The sequence below is a fragment of the Aspergillus sydowii genome (genome assembly GCF_001890705.1).
Source record: "Aspergillus sydowii CBS 593.65 unplaced genomic scaffold ASPSYscaffold_6, whole genome shotgun sequence".
Classification (NCBI taxonomy): domain Eukaryota; kingdom Fungi; phylum Ascomycota; class Eurotiomycetes; order Eurotiales; family Aspergillaceae; genus Aspergillus; species Aspergillus sydowii.
This window is the reverse complement of record NW_024467864.1, coordinates 1,164,250-1,183,845: the sequence shown is the minus strand read 5'-3', so window position 1 is coordinate 1,183,845 and position 19,596 is coordinate 1,164,250. Positions and strand designations below refer to the sequence as shown.

General features: G+C 51.3%; 12 protein-coding genes across 12 annotated transcripts; 8 read left to right on the top strand and 4 right to left on the bottom strand.

Annotated features, from left to right (window-relative positions):
• Positions 1–4: 4 nt before the first annotated feature.
• ASPSYDRAFT_1036587 (uncharacterized protein) lies at positions 5–1,232 on the bottom strand. Its single transcript, XM_040839787.1, has 3 exons — positions 1,189–1,232; positions 339–1,017; positions 5–261 (listed from the first exon to the last, which is right to left on the bottom strand). Exons 2-3 carry the CDS (start codon positions 763–765, stop codon positions 140–142), a joined length of 549 nt encoding a protein of 182 aa, XP_040702040.1. The 5' UTR covers positions 766–1,017; positions 1,189–1,232; the 3' UTR covers positions 5–139.
• Positions 890–1,457, top strand: ASPSYDRAFT_152516 (uncharacterized protein; the record flags this gene model as incomplete). The annotated part of the gene is made up of 2 exons (XM_040842204.1): positions 890–1,240; positions 1,305–1,457. The coding sequence occupies 2 exons, from the start codon at positions 890–892 to the stop codon at positions 1,455–1,457; spliced, it is 504 nt and encodes a 167-aa protein (XP_040702039.1).
• Positions 1,188–3,736, bottom strand: ASPSYDRAFT_1035711 (origin recognition complex subunit 2). The gene is made up of 2 exons (XM_040839783.1): positions 3,327–3,736; positions 1,188–3,274 (listed from the first exon to the last, which is right to left on the bottom strand). Exons 1-2 carry the CDS (start codon positions 3,327–3,329, stop codon positions 1,610–1,612), a joined length of 1,668 nt encoding a protein of 555 aa, XP_040702038.1. The 5' UTR covers positions 3,330–3,736; the 3' UTR covers positions 1,188–1,609.
• Positions 3,737–3,866: 130 nt separating this feature from the next.
• ASPSYDRAFT_153623 (bifunctional ornithine acetyltransferase/N-acetylglutamate synthase) lies at positions 3,867–5,291 on the top strand (the record flags this gene model as incomplete). The annotated part of the gene is made up of 2 exons (XM_040842304.1): positions 3,867–4,318; positions 4,379–5,291. The coding sequence occupies 2 exons, from the start codon at positions 3,867–3,869 to the stop codon at positions 5,289–5,291; spliced, it is 1,365 nt and encodes a 454-aa protein (XP_040702037.1).
• Positions 5,292–5,689: 398 nt separating this feature from the next.
• Positions 5,690–7,576, bottom strand: ASPSYDRAFT_204299 (translocon subunit SEC61; the record flags this gene model as incomplete). Its single annotated transcript, XM_040843849.1, has 5 exons — positions 7,395–7,576; positions 7,201–7,301; positions 6,979–7,146; positions 5,827–6,902; positions 5,690–5,771 (listed from the first exon to the last, which is right to left on the bottom strand). The coding sequence occupies exons 1-5, from the start codon at positions 7,402–7,404 to the stop codon at positions 5,690–5,692; spliced, it is 1,437 nt and encodes a 478-aa protein (XP_040702036.1). The 5' UTR covers positions 7,405–7,576.
• Positions 7,577–7,934: 358 nt separating this feature from the next.
• Positions 7,935–9,269, bottom strand: ASPSYDRAFT_32289 (uncharacterized protein; the record flags this gene model as incomplete). Its single annotated transcript, XM_040844958.1, has 1 exon — positions 7,935–9,269. The coding sequence occupies one exon, from the start codon at positions 9,267–9,269 to the stop codon at positions 7,935–7,937; it is 1,335 nt and encodes a 444-aa protein (XP_040702035.1).
• Positions 9,270–10,561: 1,292 nt separating this feature from the next.
• Positions 10,562–12,037, top strand: ASPSYDRAFT_1036218 (putative cyclin). The gene is made up of 2 exons (XM_040839785.1): positions 10,562–11,069; positions 11,145–12,037. Exons 1-2 carry the CDS (start codon positions 10,812–10,814, stop codon positions 11,784–11,786), a joined length of 900 nt encoding a protein of 299 aa, XP_040702034.1. The 5' UTR covers positions 10,562–10,811; the 3' UTR covers positions 11,787–12,037.
• A 33-nt stretch (positions 12,038–12,070) lies between these two features.
• ASPSYDRAFT_1036359 (ATG3/ATG10 family protein) lies at positions 12,071–13,871 on the top strand. Its single transcript, XM_040839786.1, has 3 exons — positions 12,071–12,883; positions 12,946–13,714; positions 13,790–13,871. Exons 1-2 carry the CDS (start codon positions 12,354–12,356, stop codon positions 13,508–13,510), a joined length of 1,095 nt encoding a protein of 364 aa, XP_040702033.1. The 5' UTR covers positions 12,071–12,353; the 3' UTR covers positions 13,511–13,714; positions 13,790–13,871.
• Positions 13,872–14,030: 159 nt separating this feature from the next.
• On the top strand, positions 14,031–14,867 carry ASPSYDRAFT_46266 (uncharacterized protein). Its single transcript, XM_040847188.1, has one exon. The coding sequence runs from the start codon at positions 14,096–14,098 to the stop codon at positions 14,849–14,851; it is 756 nt and encodes a 251-aa protein (XP_040702032.1). The 5' UTR covers positions 14,031–14,095; the 3' UTR covers positions 14,852–14,867.
• A 33-nt stretch (positions 14,868–14,900) lies between these two features.
• ASPSYDRAFT_46265 (uncharacterized protein) lies at positions 14,901–15,720 on the top strand (the record flags this gene model as incomplete). Its single annotated transcript, XM_040847187.1, has 1 exon — positions 14,901–15,720. A coding segment is annotated over exon 1 (199 nt), but the record flags the coding sequence as incomplete, so codon positions are not given.
• Positions 15,721–16,211: 491 nt separating this feature from the next.
• On the top strand, positions 16,212–17,859 carry ASPSYDRAFT_46260 (uncharacterized protein). The gene has a single exon (XM_040847186.1). It carries the CDS (start codon positions 16,365–16,367, stop codon positions 17,613–17,615), a length of 1,251 nt encoding a protein of 416 aa, XP_040702030.1. The 5' UTR covers positions 16,212–16,364; the 3' UTR covers positions 17,616–17,859.
• Positions 17,860–18,101: 242 nt separating this feature from the next.
• Positions 18,102–19,401, top strand: ASPSYDRAFT_46259 (putative cell wall protein). Its single transcript, XM_040847185.1, has one exon. It carries the CDS (start codon positions 18,313–18,315, stop codon positions 19,009–19,011), a length of 699 nt encoding a protein of 232 aa, XP_040702029.1. The 5' UTR covers positions 18,102–18,312; the 3' UTR covers positions 19,012–19,401.
• The last annotated feature ends 195 nt before the right edge of the window (positions 19,402–19,596 follow it).

Genomic DNA, 19,596 nt, shown 5'->3' with positions numbered 1-19,596 from the left:
GAATGAAGTCGAAGTCCAAAGCAAAGAAAGCGAGAGAGGCGGCAAAGAGCACGACAAAAGGAAGCGAGGGAAGCGTGGGGTGGTCGTCAAAGGGCGCGTGAGTCACCGAAATATATACCTCAAAAGCTCTCGATTGTCTTCAGTTCGCCTCAGTTGCACTCGGACCCAAAAAAACGCTCCCCTCACGCTGATTTGACTTCCCCGCCGAAATTTGGCGCTCGCCAATCACATCACCGCGACCCCTCCAAAGTTTGGTGCACGCTGCAAATTCGGAAGATCCTTAGTTTTCCGCGGGATAGCCAGGTTTCAGGAACCATTCCGTAGGCATTTTTGGTTACCTGAAGGGCTTCGAGACTTCATGTTATTCGGCTGTCCCACGGGGTCGGCTTCGTAGGGACTGCCCGCGAAACACAGATGGTCCAAAGAGATCAAGGGAATCGATCGGTATCGATCCGCCGCAGTTCCTAGGGGGATCCCGAATTTGCCTTCCCGGGTGCTGAGAAGTGTGGAGTTGAAGCGAAAGACCATGTCGTTTATGATAGGATCATATCTAGGGGATTCGGAACCCGGTGAATGCAGGTGTGCTAGTGGGGCGAATTTGACGCGGAGATCAACCTCCATTGCGCACATCGCTGTCACTCGGGGGCTGGCGCTGCGACTTCGCCCACAGGGTACCATGCACGGAACAAAGTAAGTCCGAGATTTATATTGCCGTCGTCCACCGCCCAATAATACTCCAGCATGACGTAAAGCGCTACCGGGCATTAACTACACAGGCGCTCCTTGTTGACATTCGCAGGCATTGAAGCTTTCATTTTCATTGTTATATTTCCAAGCTACAGTCAGCTAATTTTCCATATTGTCAATTGGTACAATACCATTCCCAAAAATGGCATCCGGTCTCCTCACGCTCTCCCGTACCTCCGCAGTCGTCGGAATCGGCCTCGGCTTGTCCTTCTCCATGCTCCCTTCCTCCCCCTTTCGCGCCCTCCCTATGAAATGCGATTATACAGCTCCCTACAGCAGACCCGACTCTACAGACCCTGCTTGGGCCGTTCACCCCCAGGATCCACTGGTGAAGAAGCAGGGAACGACTGTGCGCCAAACTGGGATTTTAACGGCGTCGAACATGCGACAAGTGAGCATGGGGAGTGTGCTGGGTCTGGTGGTCGGAGTCGGGTTGAGAGCATTTTCTCGCGTTCTGGTCGTACTTTTTGGCATGGGAATTGTAGCAATTGAGGTGAGATCTCGGCGTCTTCCGAATGCGAAAAGTAAGTTCACAGAGGTGCTGATGTTGTTTGTAGTGGGCTGCTTCCAAAGGGTATAATATCCTTCCTGTGCACCGACTGCAGAAATACGTGAAATCCGTCAACCTTGAGAAGATGGTCTCAAGGCATGTGCCGTTCAAGCTGAGTTTTGGTGCCACTATGGCTCTGGCAGCTTTTGCCCAATTTTAAACTCGGATGGTTCTCGAGACAAAGTCGTTGAGGGTTGTGTTGGAGTATATAGGACAGTTCATATATGCTGAATAGTGAACTTAGGTTAGACAAACAAGAATCATATAGGGTATCATGAAATTGTGCCAATGCGCTCGCATGCGAATACCATATCAACCCATGACAAGGTCCTCCAGAACCCCTTCCATTTCATCCCGGGACAGTGGGACACTAAGTATCTCTCCCCCGCTCGTATCCATTCTCGAAGTGATCATCTGGTGATCATGGAATTCCTTCAATAATGTCCGAAACATCATCTCAGAAGATGCGATGAATTCCTCAGAGGCCTTCTGGTATAACGCCCGGAATTCAATCCCCGTCTCGTCTTTGGGACCATCTGCTGTCCCGTCGGCACCATCCACGTCATCTTCTGCATTCTGATAGTCATCCACCATTGAAAGTAATTCAATAATGAGCAGTCGGTACAGGTTCTGCGCGTTTTCTGGAAGACTTTTCAATACGAACTCGACACCTTCTTTGCCTCCAACGCGTCGACCTTTCCGACCAAGGAGATTATGAACTTCCTCAACCACATCGAACTCTGCATCAAATGGTATGAATGTCGTACAATCATGGAATACAAAGTTGAACTGATCGCGGAGGCTGAGGTCCCACATCAACAGAAAATTGGGCGTGTCTGCGGTTGCAAGGAGGTGTATCTTCGGTGTAGCTGCCAGTCGAGCAAGCAAAGCTTGGTTGGCTGCACGACGAAGGGTCGGGGCATCGATAGAGTTGATAAAAACGGTTATTGGGTTCTGCTGGGGTCTCGACCTGAGAACTGACTGCAATAATTCCAATACTTCTATCGGTTGAGCCCCCATCTTTGAGGGAACATCAGCACCAAGAATGGCTGTGACTACCGTAGCAAAAATGGAACGGATGGATATGTTCGGGGTATGTCCGTTGACAATAACGACGGATGGAGGACTTGGACTGCGCTTGCGGTACAGCCAATCCGCAAAACTGTGAGTGAGGCGGCGCTTCGAGCCGTATCCGTATAAGCAGATATTAAATCCCTCGTGGAATTCGAAATCCCATTGAGGGAACGACCTGCGATGGAGATCATTGAGAAACAAGGTTTCCCGCTTGCATGGGTCCTGGTATTGCGCGTGCTTCTCGAAATAGTCCTCATGGGTCAATAAGTTCACTTTGTTCAGGTTGTTGTTTGATGTCCGTGGTGGTCCAGCGCGGTTCTGGAAAAAGTACCGTTCATGCGGCGGCAATTCTCCTTCGGGCGTAGGAGAGCGCTTGTTCTTTGCTCCCTTAGGTCTTCCAGCACGACGCTTCGGCGTTGCAGCGGTTTTATCCTTCTTGTCTGTCTTCGACTCGGTGGTATCGGCCTCAATCGTCTCAAACACCTCATTCTCTTGCCCATTGGTGTCACCCTGTGCCTCTTCGCCTGCTAAAATCTCTTCCGCGAGACGATCGCCTCCGTCCCAGATATCCTCATCATCCCGCTCAAGGAGTAATCGAGCACTTTTTTTCTTCGCCGAACGGTCCGCACGTACCCTTGTCGGAGTTGAAGCGCCGTTTTCCTTGGTAGGTATTGCGAATAAGGCCTTTGCTTTCGATCGGTTCGACGGGGTTCTCAGTCCCGATTCTTTTAACGCTGCAGGTGTTTCGGCGGTTGGTTTCTGGGGTGTGCTCTTTACGCGTTTCGAGGCAGGGGGCTCAGGCGATCCGTCGCCATTGACATGACCATTCTCGGTGCCGTGGGCGTTCGAAGGCCGCTGCCTCTTCGGTGTCGAGACAGGGAGCTCATCATCAACATCTGGTTGCTTTCGTTTCATTTTAGTTGAAGCTCCGAGGAATGATCAGGGGACAAAATACCATTTGAGACACGGCCGGTGCTCTATAGGCAGCTAGAATAAAACAGCTTGCAAGACACGGACGCAAGGGAGAACTGGGAGCTCCTTCTTGGAATGTTGATCTTCCTCAGGGTTCGAGTCCTTGGGTCTCGATCTGCGCGTGGAACGCGATTTGTTAGGACCGACAGTTTCTCCGGTGTCCGCGATATCGGAGCGGCATTTATTGACCGCAGCTATCGTGAAGAGTAAATCTTTCAGAAGGCACCATCACAGCCAAATAGTGGGAATTGGACTGTGCTCTTGTGGGAAGGGTCCTTTTCCGGTCTGGCTGTGGTCTTATTGTCCACGTCGCCTTGAGAACGCACGAAGTCGAATCACTTACTGAACCCCAACTTTTGAGTCATTTCCACTTCGAGCAAGAGGTATTTAGTTCCCATCAAATCTTCTTGGTTTTTGGAAATGCGCGGGCTATTATAATTCTCTTTATGTTGCTTGGTTATATGCTGACCTCCGTGCGTGTCTAAACAGCCTCATGGCCTCTCCCGCCCAGCCCACAGCAGCCATGGCTGCTTTCGCCCGGATGGCGAAAGGCCAGGTGCGATGCTACTCCGCACCTGTGGATGTTGCCTTTCCGGCTAGCAAGCGCAAGTACATCCCGACTTCCGGCACATATCCCAAAGGGTTCACTGTTTCCGGTACACATGTCGGCGTGAAAGCGACCAACACTAAATTTCCGGACCTCGCCCTCATCTCCTCCGAGACACCATGTTCTGCCGCTGCTGTGTTCACAACCAACAAGTTCCAGGCAGCCCCAGTCCAGGTTAGCAAGAAGATTCTTGATTCGAGTCAAGGTCAAGGGATCCGCTCCGTGGTCATCAACTCGGGTTGTGCCAATGCCGTGACCGGCAAGGGTGGCCTTGAAGATGCGACGAGCATGGCTACGAAAGTGGACGAACACACTGGCGTTGCTGAGTCTGGTACCCTTGTCATGAGCACTGGTGTCATCGGACAACGGTATGTATATTCCCAACGAGATCTTAGTACACATCGCTAACTCAATTGCTCCCCATATAGCCTTCCCATCTCCAAGATCCTCTCCAAGATCCCTGAAGCCACGCAAAATCTATCCTCAACCCACGACGCCTGGCTCACCACTGCCCGCGCCATCTGCACAACGGATACATTCCCCAAGCTTCTCTCCCGCACATTTACGCTCCCCTCCTCTCCAGGCCGCACCTACAGTCTTGCCGGAATGACTAAAGGCGCCGGCATGATCCACCCCAACATGGCAACTCTCCTCGGCGTAATCGCTACAGACGCCCCCATCGTTCCTTCAGCCCTGCAATCGCTCCTCAAATCCGCCGTCTCGCGCTCTTTTAACGCTATCTCCATTGATGGCGACACTAGCACAAACGACACCGTCGCAATCCTCGCGAACGGAGCCGCAGGCGGCGCCCCAGTTAACTCCACCCAATCGGACGACTACGCTGTCATGCAAAAGATCCTGACCTCATTCACGCAATCACTCTCGCAGCTCGTCGTGCGCGACGGCGAGGGCGCAACCAAGTTCGTTACAGTCCGTATCCAGAACTCCCCTGACTTCGAGTCCGCGCAGCTTATTGCCTCGACCATTGCGCGGTCCCCGCTTGTCAAGACAGCGCTGTACGGCCGTGATGCGAACTGGGGCCGGATTTTGTGCGCGATTGGATACACCCAGGGTGTTGCGCCGGGAACTGTTGTGCCGGAACGAACTAGCGTTAGCTTCAAGCCTGTTGATGGAAGTCCTGTGTTGAAGCTCCTTGTGAATGGGGAGCCGGAGCAGGTGGATGAGCAGCGTGCTGCTACCATTCTCCAGGAGGAAGACCTGGAGATTGTTGTTGACCTAGGTGGTGGTGAGAAGGGTGAACTCGGCGGCGAAGAAGGCGTGTACTGGTTCTGCGACTTCAGTCACGAGTACGTCACCATCAATGGCGATTACAGGACTTGATCAAAGGTGTACTGAAGCAGGCGACTTTGAATTCTGTCAAGATGAAAAAAACGGTTTGCCATATAACATATTTGCGCGTTTGATAGTAATACAAGCTAGAAACGCTTTTGAATGTTTTCTATAGAATATGGTTACAAACCAGGTCGGCGCTATATACAGTTGTGGCTTGCTCTTTTCCAAAGCGGAGAAAGTCGGCCCTAATTCATGTGCTAACAACCTTCCCATACATTTTCACGATTGAGAAAATACATCCAAATTACTGTCGGAGCCACAACAGTGCACCGCCTGGTGGCACGGAAAGAGCAGAGGTTGGGAAAATATAAGAACCCACGACTTCCCTTGCTCATGCAACTCATCAAAGCGAAGAAAAGAAGAAAGAATTGACCAGGAGTCCCAGTTTAGTTGCCGGGAACAAGGCCCTTGAGGCCACCGCCGATGTCGCCTTCACGAGCAGCGATTTCAAAGTAACCGTAGATGATACTATACAATTTTGTCAGTTGACCCGCAGTAATAGGCGTGGCAATAGAGTACTTACGTGACGGCAAGAAGGATACCGGTACCACTACCAAGGGCACCGAGAAGGTCAGAAGCGACGGAGAGAGCACCAATACAGGCACCACCGAAAGCGGCGGCAGTGGGGATGATACGCTTAAGTTCCCTGTACATGCTCTGCTCACGGTGACCAGCCATGACGAGACCCTGGTCCTTGAGCTGCTTCGCAACATCACGAGGGGCAGAGCCAGAAACCTCAATCCAAGTCTTGGAGAAGAGGGCGCAGGCAACGAGCATAAAGGTGATGTAAACAGCGGTGTGGATAGGGTCGAGGAGCGCCTCCTTGAAGTTGAGAGGAGGGGACATGTAGTAGGCGACACCGGAAGCGGCGTGGAGCTGGGCAGAACCCTCACGAGGCTCCCAAACACCGAGAAGCTTGACAAGGATGTTGTCAGAGAAGCGGGAGTACAGCATCTGGCTGATGAGGAAAATGTTGGAGCACAGAGCGGACTGGAGCATAATGGGCATGTTGGACGTGTAGAACAGACGGACGGGGTACGAGCCACGCATTCCACGCTGGCGAGAAGACTTGACAGGGATCTCAACGCGGAAGCCCTGGAGGTAGATAACAGCCGCGAAGACAACAAGGGTGGCGAGCAGGTTCATGACGTTAGGCAGGTTCTGGCGGTAGAAAGCCTCGCGCAGAGCACGTTGCTTGTCGGACCAGGTGAAAAGGAGATGGAAGAGAGCAATGATGGCACCCTCGAATTCCGGACCACGACCAGTGTTGATGGTGGTGGGGGAGAAGGCCTTCCACACAATGGACTCGCAAATGTTCGTCGCAATGAAGAGAGAGATACCGCTTCCAAGGCCGTAGCCCTTCTGGAGCAGCTCGTCGAGGAGAATGACGACCAGACCAGCCACAACCAGCTGGACAATCAACAGAACACAGATACCAGCACCAAGGTCACTTGGCTGGCCGTAGAGACCAGTCAAGACGTACACACAGGCCTGTCCGAAAGAGAGGATGATAGCGAAGAGCTTCTGAGCGGTCTGGTAGAGCTCACGGTCGGTCTTGAGGTCAAGGTTGACGTCAATGAGGTGGGTACCAGCGAGGAGCTACGGGAAGAGCAAATGAGTCAATACGGTTTCAAACTTGAAGGAATCTTTAGTTATTCAGCTAGAACCCACTTACCTGGAAAACCATGCCAGAGGAGATAATGGGGGTGATACCCAATTCCATCAGGGTTCCCCGGTTACTGGCCAGCATCATACGAAGCCAGTAAAGGGGATCCGAGGTGTCAGACGAGACAATACCATACAGAGGCATTTGGCTCATAACCAGGAAGATCAAAAGAGTCAACTGCGCGCAACAGTCAGCATGCTAAGTTTGCACTGTGGCCACCTAAGAACGTACCCCAGTCCACATCAACTTCTGGTTGAAGGGCACCTTGGTTTCAGGAGCTGCCACCTCCGGGAGGAGGGGCGTGAAAGGTTTAATGAGATCAAGAAATCGGACTATTCGCGAAAGTCAGTATCTAGTGACCAATTGAGGCGTTTAGGGCGAGCAGCGTCGCCGAATTGCTTGCGATCGCGTGTCCGAGTACTCACGTCCGCTCATTGTGATCACCTCCCAGCTGGGTCAAAAATCGGGGATTAAGGGAGATGGGCGAAGAAAGAAGCTGGTAATACAACCAGCCTAAGGAGTGGAAGAGGGTATTTAAGGGGGGGAGGGAAACAAATTAAGAAGAAGCGACGTGGAAGAAGAGAAGGGAGGAGAGGAGTTGAGGTTGTGAATCTCCGTAGTGCCTCGCTGGCCACTTTCGAGTTTCCCCCAGCCGCGCTAAACCGCTTGAGGACACTTGGTCGCTTTCCCCAATCGAGCTGGACCCTCAGAACCAGAGAGTTCAAAGCTCTCCGTTCACTAAGGCTCTCGGGTTGCTTAAGAATAAAGAAATAAAGCGCGTTATTTGTGAATGGATATCTGTTCCTATACACTAATTCTATCATGGATATCTTTCGTTATTTTCGTCTAGATACAGTCTTTCAGGCAATATCTGGTAGAGTATGTGATAACAGAGCATCAGGAATCGTTGTACAATCACCATCAAGGTCAAAAGCAGCATAGTATATTTGCCAATTCGCCAATTCTTATGGGCCGACAATACTCAGGCAGTCATCTATTACCATTTCAAGCTCGCCCAGTCGTATTTTGAGACCCTTATTCTCTTCCTTCAGGACACCCATGACACTCCACGCTTCAGAGGAAGGCACACCGTAACAGATTTTACACTTCGAGGCGCTGCCCGCCCAAGCGCTAGTGATGCCACTAGATGCAAGTCCTTTCATAACTCTATCATACGCCGAGGAGCGAGCCGGAATTGCGGAAGTAGGTTTAGGCTCTTTGTGATTGACTTGTAAAGTGGTGGATTGCGGCGCAGGAACGTTGACTTGTGAAACGTTTGACGAGGCGGGAACAATTGAGGTGGGCGTCTCAGCACCATCCCGGCGTGAAAAGACACTTTCAGCCACGCTCTCATCGCCTGACTCAAAGCCTGAGTCGCTGGGAAGAGTTCCGTTGCTCTGGCGCTTCGTGTTCCATTTAGGGGTCTGAAGTTCGACTGAGATGTCGGAGACACTTTCATCGTCCGCACTGGACTTGACGGGCATCACGCTTCGTTGGCGCGCTTCCTCTTCTTTACGGCGCATCTGCCTCTCCTGCTCAAGTTCTTCCGCCATGGCCTTCATGGCAATGTCCTGGCGGAGGACCTTTTCTGCCATCCCATCTAACTGGATCTTGAGGTGCCCAATACGCGTCTTTGTTTCCTCAAGCTCTTCTTGTTTCTCGGTCTTCTCGCTGATGACTTCGTGTAGCGCAAAAGTTCGCTGTTTGTAGGCTGCCTGCAACCGCTGAATGACGTTCTCCGCATTGGTTCGCAGATCATCAAAAGCCTCCTGGCCATTTAGATTATTGGAGCTAGGAGGGAACAATGCTGCTCCGATATCGAGGTTCAGAAGCTCGTCCTCTGCAGGCTCAGGGAGGGCCTGTCTGTTTTCACCTTGGCGCTTTAGGCCAAAGAAAGAGAGGGGATTCGACGAGGTAACTTGCTTCAGCGGCGAGGGTGCGGTCATGCGCTTTTGTGATCGGCTCGTGAAGGTTCGTGATGTATATGAGGGGGTGTATGGCTCCTGGATACTTGAGTCCTCCATGCTGATTGATCCCGTCTCAAGGGACTTCTGATCTTCTTGACGGTGCAGGAGCCCCAGATTAACCTGTTCAGATTTCCCCTGAAATAGGTCTGACAAGAGCTTGGCCCCCACTCCTAGCTTCTTCCTGGTCGAGTTGTCGTTCGATGGGATAGGGCGCGTCCGAGTATAATCGAGGTCCTCGAAACTCTGAGCTTGGCTTCCAAACAACTGGGTGGAAGTCGGCCGAGAGTTGCGCGGTCGAATGATTTCAGTATTTGCTCGACGATGAGAAGACATGTACGGGATGTGTTGGGTATCGGAAGGTGGTGACGGCGTATGGGAGGCTGATGTTAGGGCAGCTGCAGGTGTCTCTATGTGGGACAGACGGTGATCATCGTAAGGCTGATGACTGTTGTCTTTTAAAGACGGCGAAGCCAGGGTTGAAGGAGGGATCGAACTGGTGATTGTCGGCGTGGCGGTCGCTGAAGGGCGCGTTGGTTCCGCGAGCATAGTTAGGCTTTACTTTGGCTGGCCGGCGGGGCAAGGAGACGGGTCTGGAATGGATAAGGAATGCTCTCAGTCGCCACTCCTGAGCGAGAGCTGGAATGCCACGTCGGTAAAGGATGGGATGTCCAATCCAAGGCCTAGTCACGCACGTCGAGCACTAGGGGAGGCGAGTCGATGGAAAGGCGCAACGACAGTTCAGCAGCTTCAAGACAAGTCCTGAAGTTAACAATGGGCTGTCTTGCTGCGACGTCGGTTGATCAGGGTCGCAGGCGATATGACAGGACCCTCTGAAACACGGCTGAGCTCGAAGGGAGATTTCAGTTGCAAAAGTCCCCCGTCCAGGCCCTCTAGGGGGAAAAGGAGCTGCGATCGCAGGCAATAATGAAACCGCGCCAAGCAATAAGCTAACGAGCGATGTTGATCCGCACGTGCTCCGGCAACGTGCACGAGCACCGAATCGTCGAAGTTGAAGCTATTGTATTCGACTGGTTGTTAGATGTTAGACAGAAGGTGGACCAAACTGAGGTTAGTCCGAAAAGTAGTTGAGACAGCATTCAAGTTTTAGGTGGTTGAATATGGCGAGGTTGGGATATATCTTTGAAAATGCGGTGGCTGAACCAACCCGTTGCTCCACTGAGTGCTGGGGCAACACGCTACAGAGAAGCCTCTGCAACGGCAACTTATTATTGGGGAGTGAAGAAGAGGAAGGACGTCACTGATTTCATAACTGTTTCGAATCCAGGCCGGCTTGTCATAATTGCGAATTGTATAACCGTGGCTCTGGGACACGGGTTATCCTATACGCAGCCCAGCCTTGGAGTACAGAACTGACTTTATTTAAGCTTTAGCATACCAAAATACTCAGTCATATTCAGTCACGTAAACCTAATCAGTACGGGAATATCAGCCATTTCAGTGAAAGACTAAGAGTAGCCACTGCTGAGTTTTGAGATTAACTATGACCGACACTGATATATATTACCGGATGGGATATTACTGCAGAGCCAGCAACGATAAGGTTCTGTAGAACCCTGTCATTGGTGGGGGTGATTGGCACTGCAGCTTATTGCATCCCCAGATGACTCCCGTCTGCCATCAATGCAGGCAGGAATGCTCCATTCCAGTCTTTCCAGATGGTTTTCGTCATCTGGAAGCTCTGGACATGATTCCAAAGGCGGTGTGCAGCACAGCCGGCAATTGGGAGTAGCCAAGGAAACTCCATATTCACAACGAGGAACGACCCTGTCGAGGTGCATGACTCTCAATCTCAAAAAAGGAATGTCTGACTGAAGAGCCTCCGCATGAGCTCTTTGCCCTCTAAAACCGTCGAAAATGCCTCGGGATAACGCTGGGTTGAAGTATTTATCCAATGCGCTTGCGACTGCAGAACAATTAACCAGCTCCTCCTCGGCCATCGATGGAGTTCCAAGTGACTTGGAGACGTCCATTCGTTTCGCCGGAACTCAGCTTACCCAGGCCGCTGGGGTTCTGCTGCGACTATCCCAAGATATTATAGCCCAGGCCATTGTGACCTTTACACGCTTTTGGTTAGGACAGGACGGAGGAAGTCTCCGGATATACTCCGCGAAGGTCTATATTTCCATACTCTGGCCTATATTTCGTGAGTCGATAGGGGATCGCTGCTAACTGGCGTTGTCCAAGTAGGATGTCTCCGCCGCCGCTCTCTATATGACCGCTAAGCTATCATTTCAACCGACCTCCCCGCGATCCGTTCTGAACGTTTATACATTTCTCCTATCTCGAGAGGCGTCGCCGCTTTGGTTCGTAAATCCAAAAGGAACGCCCGATAAAGCCGTGCCCGAACAATATCACCTTACAGAGGGTGGCTACCAAGCCCAGCGTCTAATCCTCCTGCGCATCGAGTCGGTCATTCTACGCACATTGGGTTTCAATACTCATGTTGCTCTACCACACACAATCACTTTGACATACCTCCAAACTCTAGGCGTCTCGTCAGCTGCGGTTGCAAAAAGAGCTTTTGAGCATCTCAACTCAGGTCTTCTCTCTCCGCAGCTTCTCTATGTCACGCATCAACCGAATGCTCTTGCGGTAGCCTCCATCTACCTAGCGGCTCGAGAGGAAGGAGTTAAACTTGTCGATGGAGACTGGTGGGAGGTCTTCGATGTGGACCGAGAGGACCTTGGGTTTTTGGTAGTCGCAATGCAAAGTATGGAGGGGTTTGCACGGGCAGAGATCGAAAAGTGGAAGGGTCGCATTCTTCCCTTGGATATTGAACAGGTTGATTCGGAGATTGAGCGGAGGCAAATGTTGGAAGCTGGAGAGTGAAGTGGATAGACCTACTGCATAATTTAATCCTCATCTAGTCTGAGGCCTGCGATAGCCTCTGCGTCATGCCACTAATCGCATCCCTGAGAACGGATAGCGACAGAAAGCAGCACGGGCTCGGACCAGTATCCGGAAAGAGGCTATGCGCCTGCATGGCTACGAGACTTCTGGACGACGAAGCCGCGCCGAGTTCTGGAACTGAGGCGATAGTACGTATATACTAGCAATATGATATCTAGACAAGCCTTCTCGGTTCAAGGCAGACAGCAAAAACAAGTCGAGTCAGCTGTGAGTCGCATAAATACCGGATTGATATCTGACTCAAAAGGTGCGCATGTGCTGGTTGTTGTGAGAAGTTTAGTCTCAGGCACATGATCCTGGATGTATGATGATGTACCCCGCGTGGCCTAGGTAGTCAATCGACCGACTCCGACCGCCACATTACCTACTGATAAGCGTCCCTCTTCTGTAACACCTTGTTATTTCAACATCCATCACTGAACATACACTATAACACTTATATACTTTTAATCACCAAGATCTAGAAGGCGAACTCGAAGCCCAAAGATGAATATCCTCCAGTCAACCATATCGACCTGGCGAGACCGCCTCGCCCCGGTCTCACGAACCTCCACCTTTCGTACCTCCGGGCAGATCACGCCCGAAGAGTTCGTGCTCGCCGGCGACTACCTCGTCTACAAGTTCCCGTCTTGGTCATGGGCAGATGCTTCATCACCGTCAAAGCGAGTCTCGTATCTCCCCGCGGGAAAGCAGTTCTTGGTAACGCGCGGGGTACCTTGTCACCGGCGGTTGAACGATAACTTTGCTGGTGATGCGAATTTCGACGATGAGATCGTCCGAGATTATCTATCTGGCGGAGCAGGTGATACAGAAGGCGGTGATGATGATGATGGCTGGCTGCGGACGGGTGGTGGCGGAGAGCGTCATGAGAGTACGATCCGGGATGTGAGGACGATGGATGAATCGGGGAAGGAAGAGGCGGAGGAAGAGGAAGAGGAGGAAATCCCAGATATGGAAGATGATGATGACGAGGAGGCTATTATCCGTGAGCCTGTAGGAAAGTCGAGTACGACGCAGTATGTTGTTTCCCTTTCCTCTTTGCTGCTTAAGCGCACAGTGTCTAACAGGATATTCATAGGCCGACCCGGACATACAACCTCTACATCACGTATGCCAACTTCTACCGGACCCCCCGTCTCTATCTCTCAGGATACCTTTCTGCATCTGAACCGCTACCCCCACATCTCATGATGGAGGACATAGTAGGCGACTATAAGGACAAAACAGTAACTCTTGAGGACTTCCCTTGGTTCGACGGTAATATGAAGATGGCAAGCGTGCACCCCTGCCGCCACGCCTCGGTTATGAAAACACTACTAGACCGTGCCGATGCAGCTCTGAAACTTCGTCTCGAAAAGCTCAAGCAAGCGGCCGAGTCCTCTTCACCGCAAGAGAAGGCCAAGCTCGCTCAGCCAGAGAGCGGGCTGGAGGGTCTTGTTGACGACATCAAGGGACTCTCGTTGGCCGACGCTCAGAAGCAGGGCGACAAGACCGCACAGGCGGGTGGAGACGAATGGGAGGTTTTGCAGCACGATGAGGATGACCAGATTGCGATTCGCGTTGATCAGTATCTGGTCGTGTTCTTGAAGTTCATTGCCAGTGTGACGCCGGGCATCGAGCATGATTTCACCATGGGAGTCTAGCTTAAACCCTACTTTCTTTATAGAAAGGATGATTTACGGTTGAGGCCTACTCGCTTTCTGGAGTTTATGACTTTTCTCATTTCACTTGATCAGGGCGCTAGATTCAGGATGGTACGATACGATTGATGTGATCAACGAATATGAATGGAATACATCTTTAATAAGATGAAGCGTTGTCGTAAGATAGCCAGATCGACCCAAAAAGTGAGTATTGCGAACATACCATCCTTTCTATTTAGGTCACCGTCTCCGTAATCTGAGAGGTCCTGTTTGTTTTAGCTCCCCGTGTCATACAATACCGTAGTGGTCTGATCGGCAAACCGACTCATTGTTGCCTCTTGCCGTGACCAAATTGTCAGGGAATGATTGGAGCTGTCCATTCAGCCTGTCCGTATCCTTTACCAATACTTCGTATGGTTGCATGGTGGCAAATTTTCAATTTTTTTTTTTAAATTTTTATGTCATCCCATGCACCAGGCTTTAAATATGAGACCTCGACCAGCAAATTTTTATTTTTTTTTTCATGTTCCATTATGTGAATATCAATTCCTTTAATTACTCTTACCGTTCAATTACTTCTTGCGAATGACAGCAAAGCAATCGCCCTTTCTCCGCTTGCCACCAGAACTCCGTCTCCAGATCTACGAGTACATCCTCGACATCCCAACTCCCTACACAGGCCTAACCGAGCATAAGAAACCCCTAATAGTGATCAACGACAACGGGAACAAGTTCACCAACCGCTCAATCTTCCGCTCTCTACAATTCTCCCCCAGATGGGTCGGGATTGGCGGCGATGATCTCTCCCTCCTCTCAGTCAACCGCCAAATCCACGCTGAGGTCGAAAACTTCCTCTACACCTCCCGCACCCTATATTTCCTCAACGAATTCGATCTCGACCATCTAGGCGACTTCCTCGACACGCTCAGTCCCACCGCCCGTCGGTGTACGCGGTCGATAGGGTTCGAGGTGTATCTATTCGTCCATAATAACAATCCCCCCGGGAGTAGTATCCCGAAACGGAGTTTCCGGCAGTATGAGCGAGCCGCGAAGGTGGTGAGGGAGAAGCTGCCGAATATAAGGGATGTGGTGTTTTATATAGATCCCCTTTTTTTGGCCTGTTGTGACGACGGGATCTTTGGGCCTTGGTGTGATGAGCGGAATGTTCTGGCCAGGGGCGTGGGATTCCTGGTCCGGGCTTTTGGGGGGTTCAAAATGAAGGGAGGGTTGGGGGTGGAGATAGACTTGGACTTTTTGCCGGCGACTATGGGGCTATCTGAGCTTGAGAAAGGCGCTCATGCATATGATACTGGTCCAAGGAGTTTGGTTAAAGTCAGGTGATGGAGATGGATTGTGGTGAGTTCGCTGTTGGTGTGTTGTATAGATGCTCTTTCTAACCGCTCTAGGAGAACAATATTATCTACCACTGCACAACTTCGCCAACTCAAAAAGCATACTCTTTCCTATCGGGGCTTGTGCCCGGAGCGAGAGAAAGAGCGAAGCACGATAATCGACCGATCGGTTTCAGTGGCTGGAGTTGAGACGCACAAGCTGCAGAATGACGTCTCGAGATTGGCTTTGAGAAGCCACTGATATGTACGTCGCCGACTATGGAAAAGTCGAGGGCAACACGATACTCCACAGCTCCATCTGCATGTCGCTCTTATGGATCCTTTGTTCCGTAAGCGTTTCCTCGGAGTGGTTTATGGGGGAGGCGAGGAGCGTCCCTAACCGGATGTGGGGGTGCTGCGGGCAGCGGACGATTATCACGCGATGGAATGACAGAAGGATGATATAGTGGAGGGAGCGGCTTGAGCCATATATTGCTCACGGGATATTATATACCAGGCAACAGGAAACAGTGGGCGAGTGTGCATTATTTGCGAATCTACAGTTCACCTCCTTGACTTGTAGACCAGGCTGTGATAGACATGTGTATACCTTAGGTGTTGTCGCGGCGCAGCCTGGTAGGATGTAAACAGAGTCCCAGACCCCACGGATATGTCCGTTAAGGGAGCTAGATAGTGAAGTTCCTGCGAAGATCTACGGGATGCTTTGCATCGACTCCATCGAGCACATCTGCAGCTTATGGGCAATATCTCGCATAACGTCATGGCGCGGGTTGCGATCGGCCGACTCCGGAGAGAAATCACACTGAAAGACGCGGATACTGATTCCTGACCATCGTTAGCCGTCTGTATGACTTCGAGATGATGGTATATAACGACTCTAGCCCCCTCACTGCAATCCGGCATTGATCGCTTTTGATCGCTGATTCAGTGTTAGAGTAAAACCTCGGCCTCAGCCCCAATTGCGCGGCATCCAATCTCCATCTGCTTTCCATTTCCATAACAGCGAATTTCCACATTGGATTTGGGTTTGGCATCAGTCCTGGCAAGTTTCGGGAGGCGACGAGTTGTGTCCAAAGTGGGTTGCGTGTTTTTCTGCCTGATTGTTGCTTGATACTCCCCCATCATGCTGTGAACCCAAAGTCTCTGCGCAGTTGCCGCCCACTTGTCCACCACTGTGTGGCTGGCTTGCGCAAGACACTTCACCTTGACCACTTTTTGTCCCCTCGGCGGTACGTTGGTTCCTGGTGATTGATCCACGGTTCCATAGATTCCTCGAGCTGGGGGATACCGTAGCGTCTCCACAGTCAATCGTTGCTGTTCTTATCGACCTGAACTGACTATCGTTGCAGCAGCAGCAGTTGAAAACCCACGTTCAGCCAAATTCTCCCACCCATCCCTTTATGAGGGGCAAACAGACCCCCTTGGCTTGTCTCAGTCTCTGAGCCTCTTGACTATATCACCACCTAGTAACCGACTTTGTCTTGCTTGAGCGCAAAACAGTCATGAAGTCAGCAACCTCCACTAAGATTCCTAATGGCCATGGCAGCCTCTACAAGGAGGTGCGCTTCTCCCCCACGAGTACTCCGATCAAACGTTCGCATTCGGTGCCAAACAACAACCACTCCACGTTGAATTCCGATCCCACGCACTCCGCGATGGCCAAGGAAGGAAGTGTCTCCTTGGCCATCGGTTATCTAGAACAATCGCGGTCACTACTCGATCGCCAACGGATAAACTTTGATCGTGAGCGGATTCTCTTCGCTGAGGAAAGACAACTGTGGGAGAAGGAGCGGGCATTGCTGAAATTAAGGATAACTGAGCTTGAGTCGTTGCTGAGCAGTAGGGGTGTCGCGACCACATCTGCGACCGGTGCACTACCCTTCGCTGGCCTTCCATCAATCTCTCCTTCGCAGGTGTGGGAGGGGTCGAGCCCCCTCAGCCGGCCCACAAGGGTCTTCCCCGACGAGGAGAAACAAAACGACCACCTGCATCTACCTTTAACCGAGCAAGGGGGAAACTCTGCACTGCCCGCACCGTCCCTAGATGCAGCGCTCTCGCCCAAGTCTCATGCAACCGAATCGTCGGCGAGTGTTCCTGTGCCGATAGAGAAGCTTGACAGCAAGCTTGACGGCATCACACTCAAATCATCTGCTCTACACCCAGATGTCGTTGCTCGCGTTATGACACCACCTTCGCCATCATCCCGAGAACCGTCGCCTACATCACTCTCGCAAGAGAAACCGTCCTCAGAACGCCGAAACAGCGTAAAGATGAAGCTGTCTGACCTGGCCCACTTGGGACCCCCGGAAACGAACCTCGTGAGGGATGCAGGGCACACCCCAATGGTTGTCATCGATCGGGACGTGGATACTGCGCAGGGATCGCCAGGTGAAGCAGAGGCACTCTTGGGGGAAGAAGAACAACCCCTTGCTCCGCCCATTACCCAGGTTCGGCAGCCTACAGAGCGCTCTGATTCATATTTTACAGGCGTGACAGACCTTCCAGATGACCCGGCCCTGAAGGGGCCACTATCCCTGGTCAACGAGAAGGGACATGACGATGACTTTTTGCAAGAGGTGGATATGAAACTCCTCGGCCAGGCAAAGCAAATCCTGCGCCACAAGAATGGGGAGAATGACGATGAAACAAATGAGCCCTCTGGTCAGGGCGAGGAGGTGCAGGGTGAGGAGGTACCTGAAATTAAGTTCAAGAACTCGACCAATTTTGGCACTGCATTTGGAAGGTCTATCTAAGAAGAGATTACTTGCATATACTTTGTACAGCTTAACGGGATTCTTTTCTACTCTTGTTCTTTTTCTGTTTTCACCAAACTGGGATGTTTTGACATGGATACCATAAACTGACGAATGATGACCCCCATCACTGGGAACACTTGTATGTACACGTGCAAATAAACGACGCCATTGTTGATATGTCTCCTGTTCCTGTTTCCTTCGCTCTTCTTGATTGCAATCACTGCTACAACTCGCAGTCCTAGACATCAGCCACCCCCCTTGCATCTGTCTCAGCCCCCGTTGCCACTATCTGACCTGTATACAGAACAAGGGCAACGCCTTGAACTTGCCCATCACCACCATCGATCTCGAGGAGTCTAGGCCCCATATCTGTCCCTATGGGAACACTACCAACGCCTTGGAAAGGGCCCACTGCCCTTGGGACACCCTTCTAGCCCTTCAAGCCCTCCAAGCCCCACAAACCAATACAGTACACAATGGGCTTGAGAATCTGAGATATAAAAGGAGGCGACTATCATGCCTCTGTCGCTACCTTCTCAGCTGTCAATCACATTCCTCTACACTCTTTTGACTAAATTCTTCGAGTTATCAACTCAAGCCACTCATTCAACAACCCTTCTATTTAGTCATTCTTTGTTACTATCTATACGCTCCTGCATACCTACACTACTGTATACTACCCCACAGCATCAAAATGCCCAGCATAACCCTCAAAACCCTGCCAACCATCCTGGCCCTCCTCCTCCTCTCCTCCCCAGCAACTGTTCTCTCCGCACCTGTCAACACCATCGACAGGAGACAATCCAACTGGGACGCAAATGGTGCCACACACGCAGGCTCAAACATAGACGCTGGAATCCCGGACGGCCCATCCTACAACAACAACAACTTCTTCTCAAACGAATACTCCAAGTCCCATGGCCACCCTAACCCCGGAAACCCATCCAGTTCCCAATCCGGACACACAGAGGCCGGCTCAAACACCAATGTTGGCATCCCTGGTGGTCCTTACGTGAACCTGGGCAACTACTTCGACAACACCTACTCGAAGACGGAGACGTATACCCCTCCTCCTCCTCCTCCATCTACACCTGAGGTCCCCCCACAGCAAGAAGAGGTCCCAACGCCTTCTCTCCCGCTGCCTCCGCCACCAACTTCGAACCCCCCAACTGTGAACGAGTACACTCCTGTTCCGGTCCCCAGCCCACCTGCTGAGACTCCAAACGAGATCCCCGTCCCTCCGGAGCATGTTCCCGAGGAGCCTGAGGAAGTCGGAGCCTGCATCGTTCCGGAGCTTGAATACGTACCCGAGACTGAGCCGGAGATCGTCCATGAACCTGAGGATCTGGAGCAGCCCGAGGTTGCTCCAGTGCAGGGGTGTTCATGCACTTAGGTCGATTGATCCATGAATGATCCACGGACGTCCGGACACACTAGGTTCATTGGGTCCGTCCAAGGATTTTCGGATCTCCCGTTCGAGTCTACAGCCTCGGAAGTACGGAGTACTTCCCCCTACTACTTACTATGTTCTCGTGTAAAACTATATCACAGCCTGGATTGGGGTCCTTCTTCTGTTAGTTAAGTCAGGCTTGTGGAATCAATTTTATGTATTGTAATAAGATAACAGTGCCACTTGCTACTTGGTGCTTACGTTCTTGGAGGGAGGTTAGTTAGTCATTTAATACTGAACTCATTGAATGCTTAGTTTCTATCTCTCTTCGATCTATCTAGTCTTGTACTATATTTGATTTAGGATGCACTAAGGTAGTACTCGCATCTCAAGGGGCTCATAATGTATCACTAACTAGATACACTTAAAACAGGCCCCCTTTCCAAATTAGGGCTTCATCGCACCTTCCATTTTCATGTTAGAACTTTTTCAAGGAAAGAGCGACTGACACTGATGGCACCTTCCTATTATAGGTAGAACGAATAGGCAAGAACCCATGGTTGCACCTTCCATGTGAGTACTTGTAGG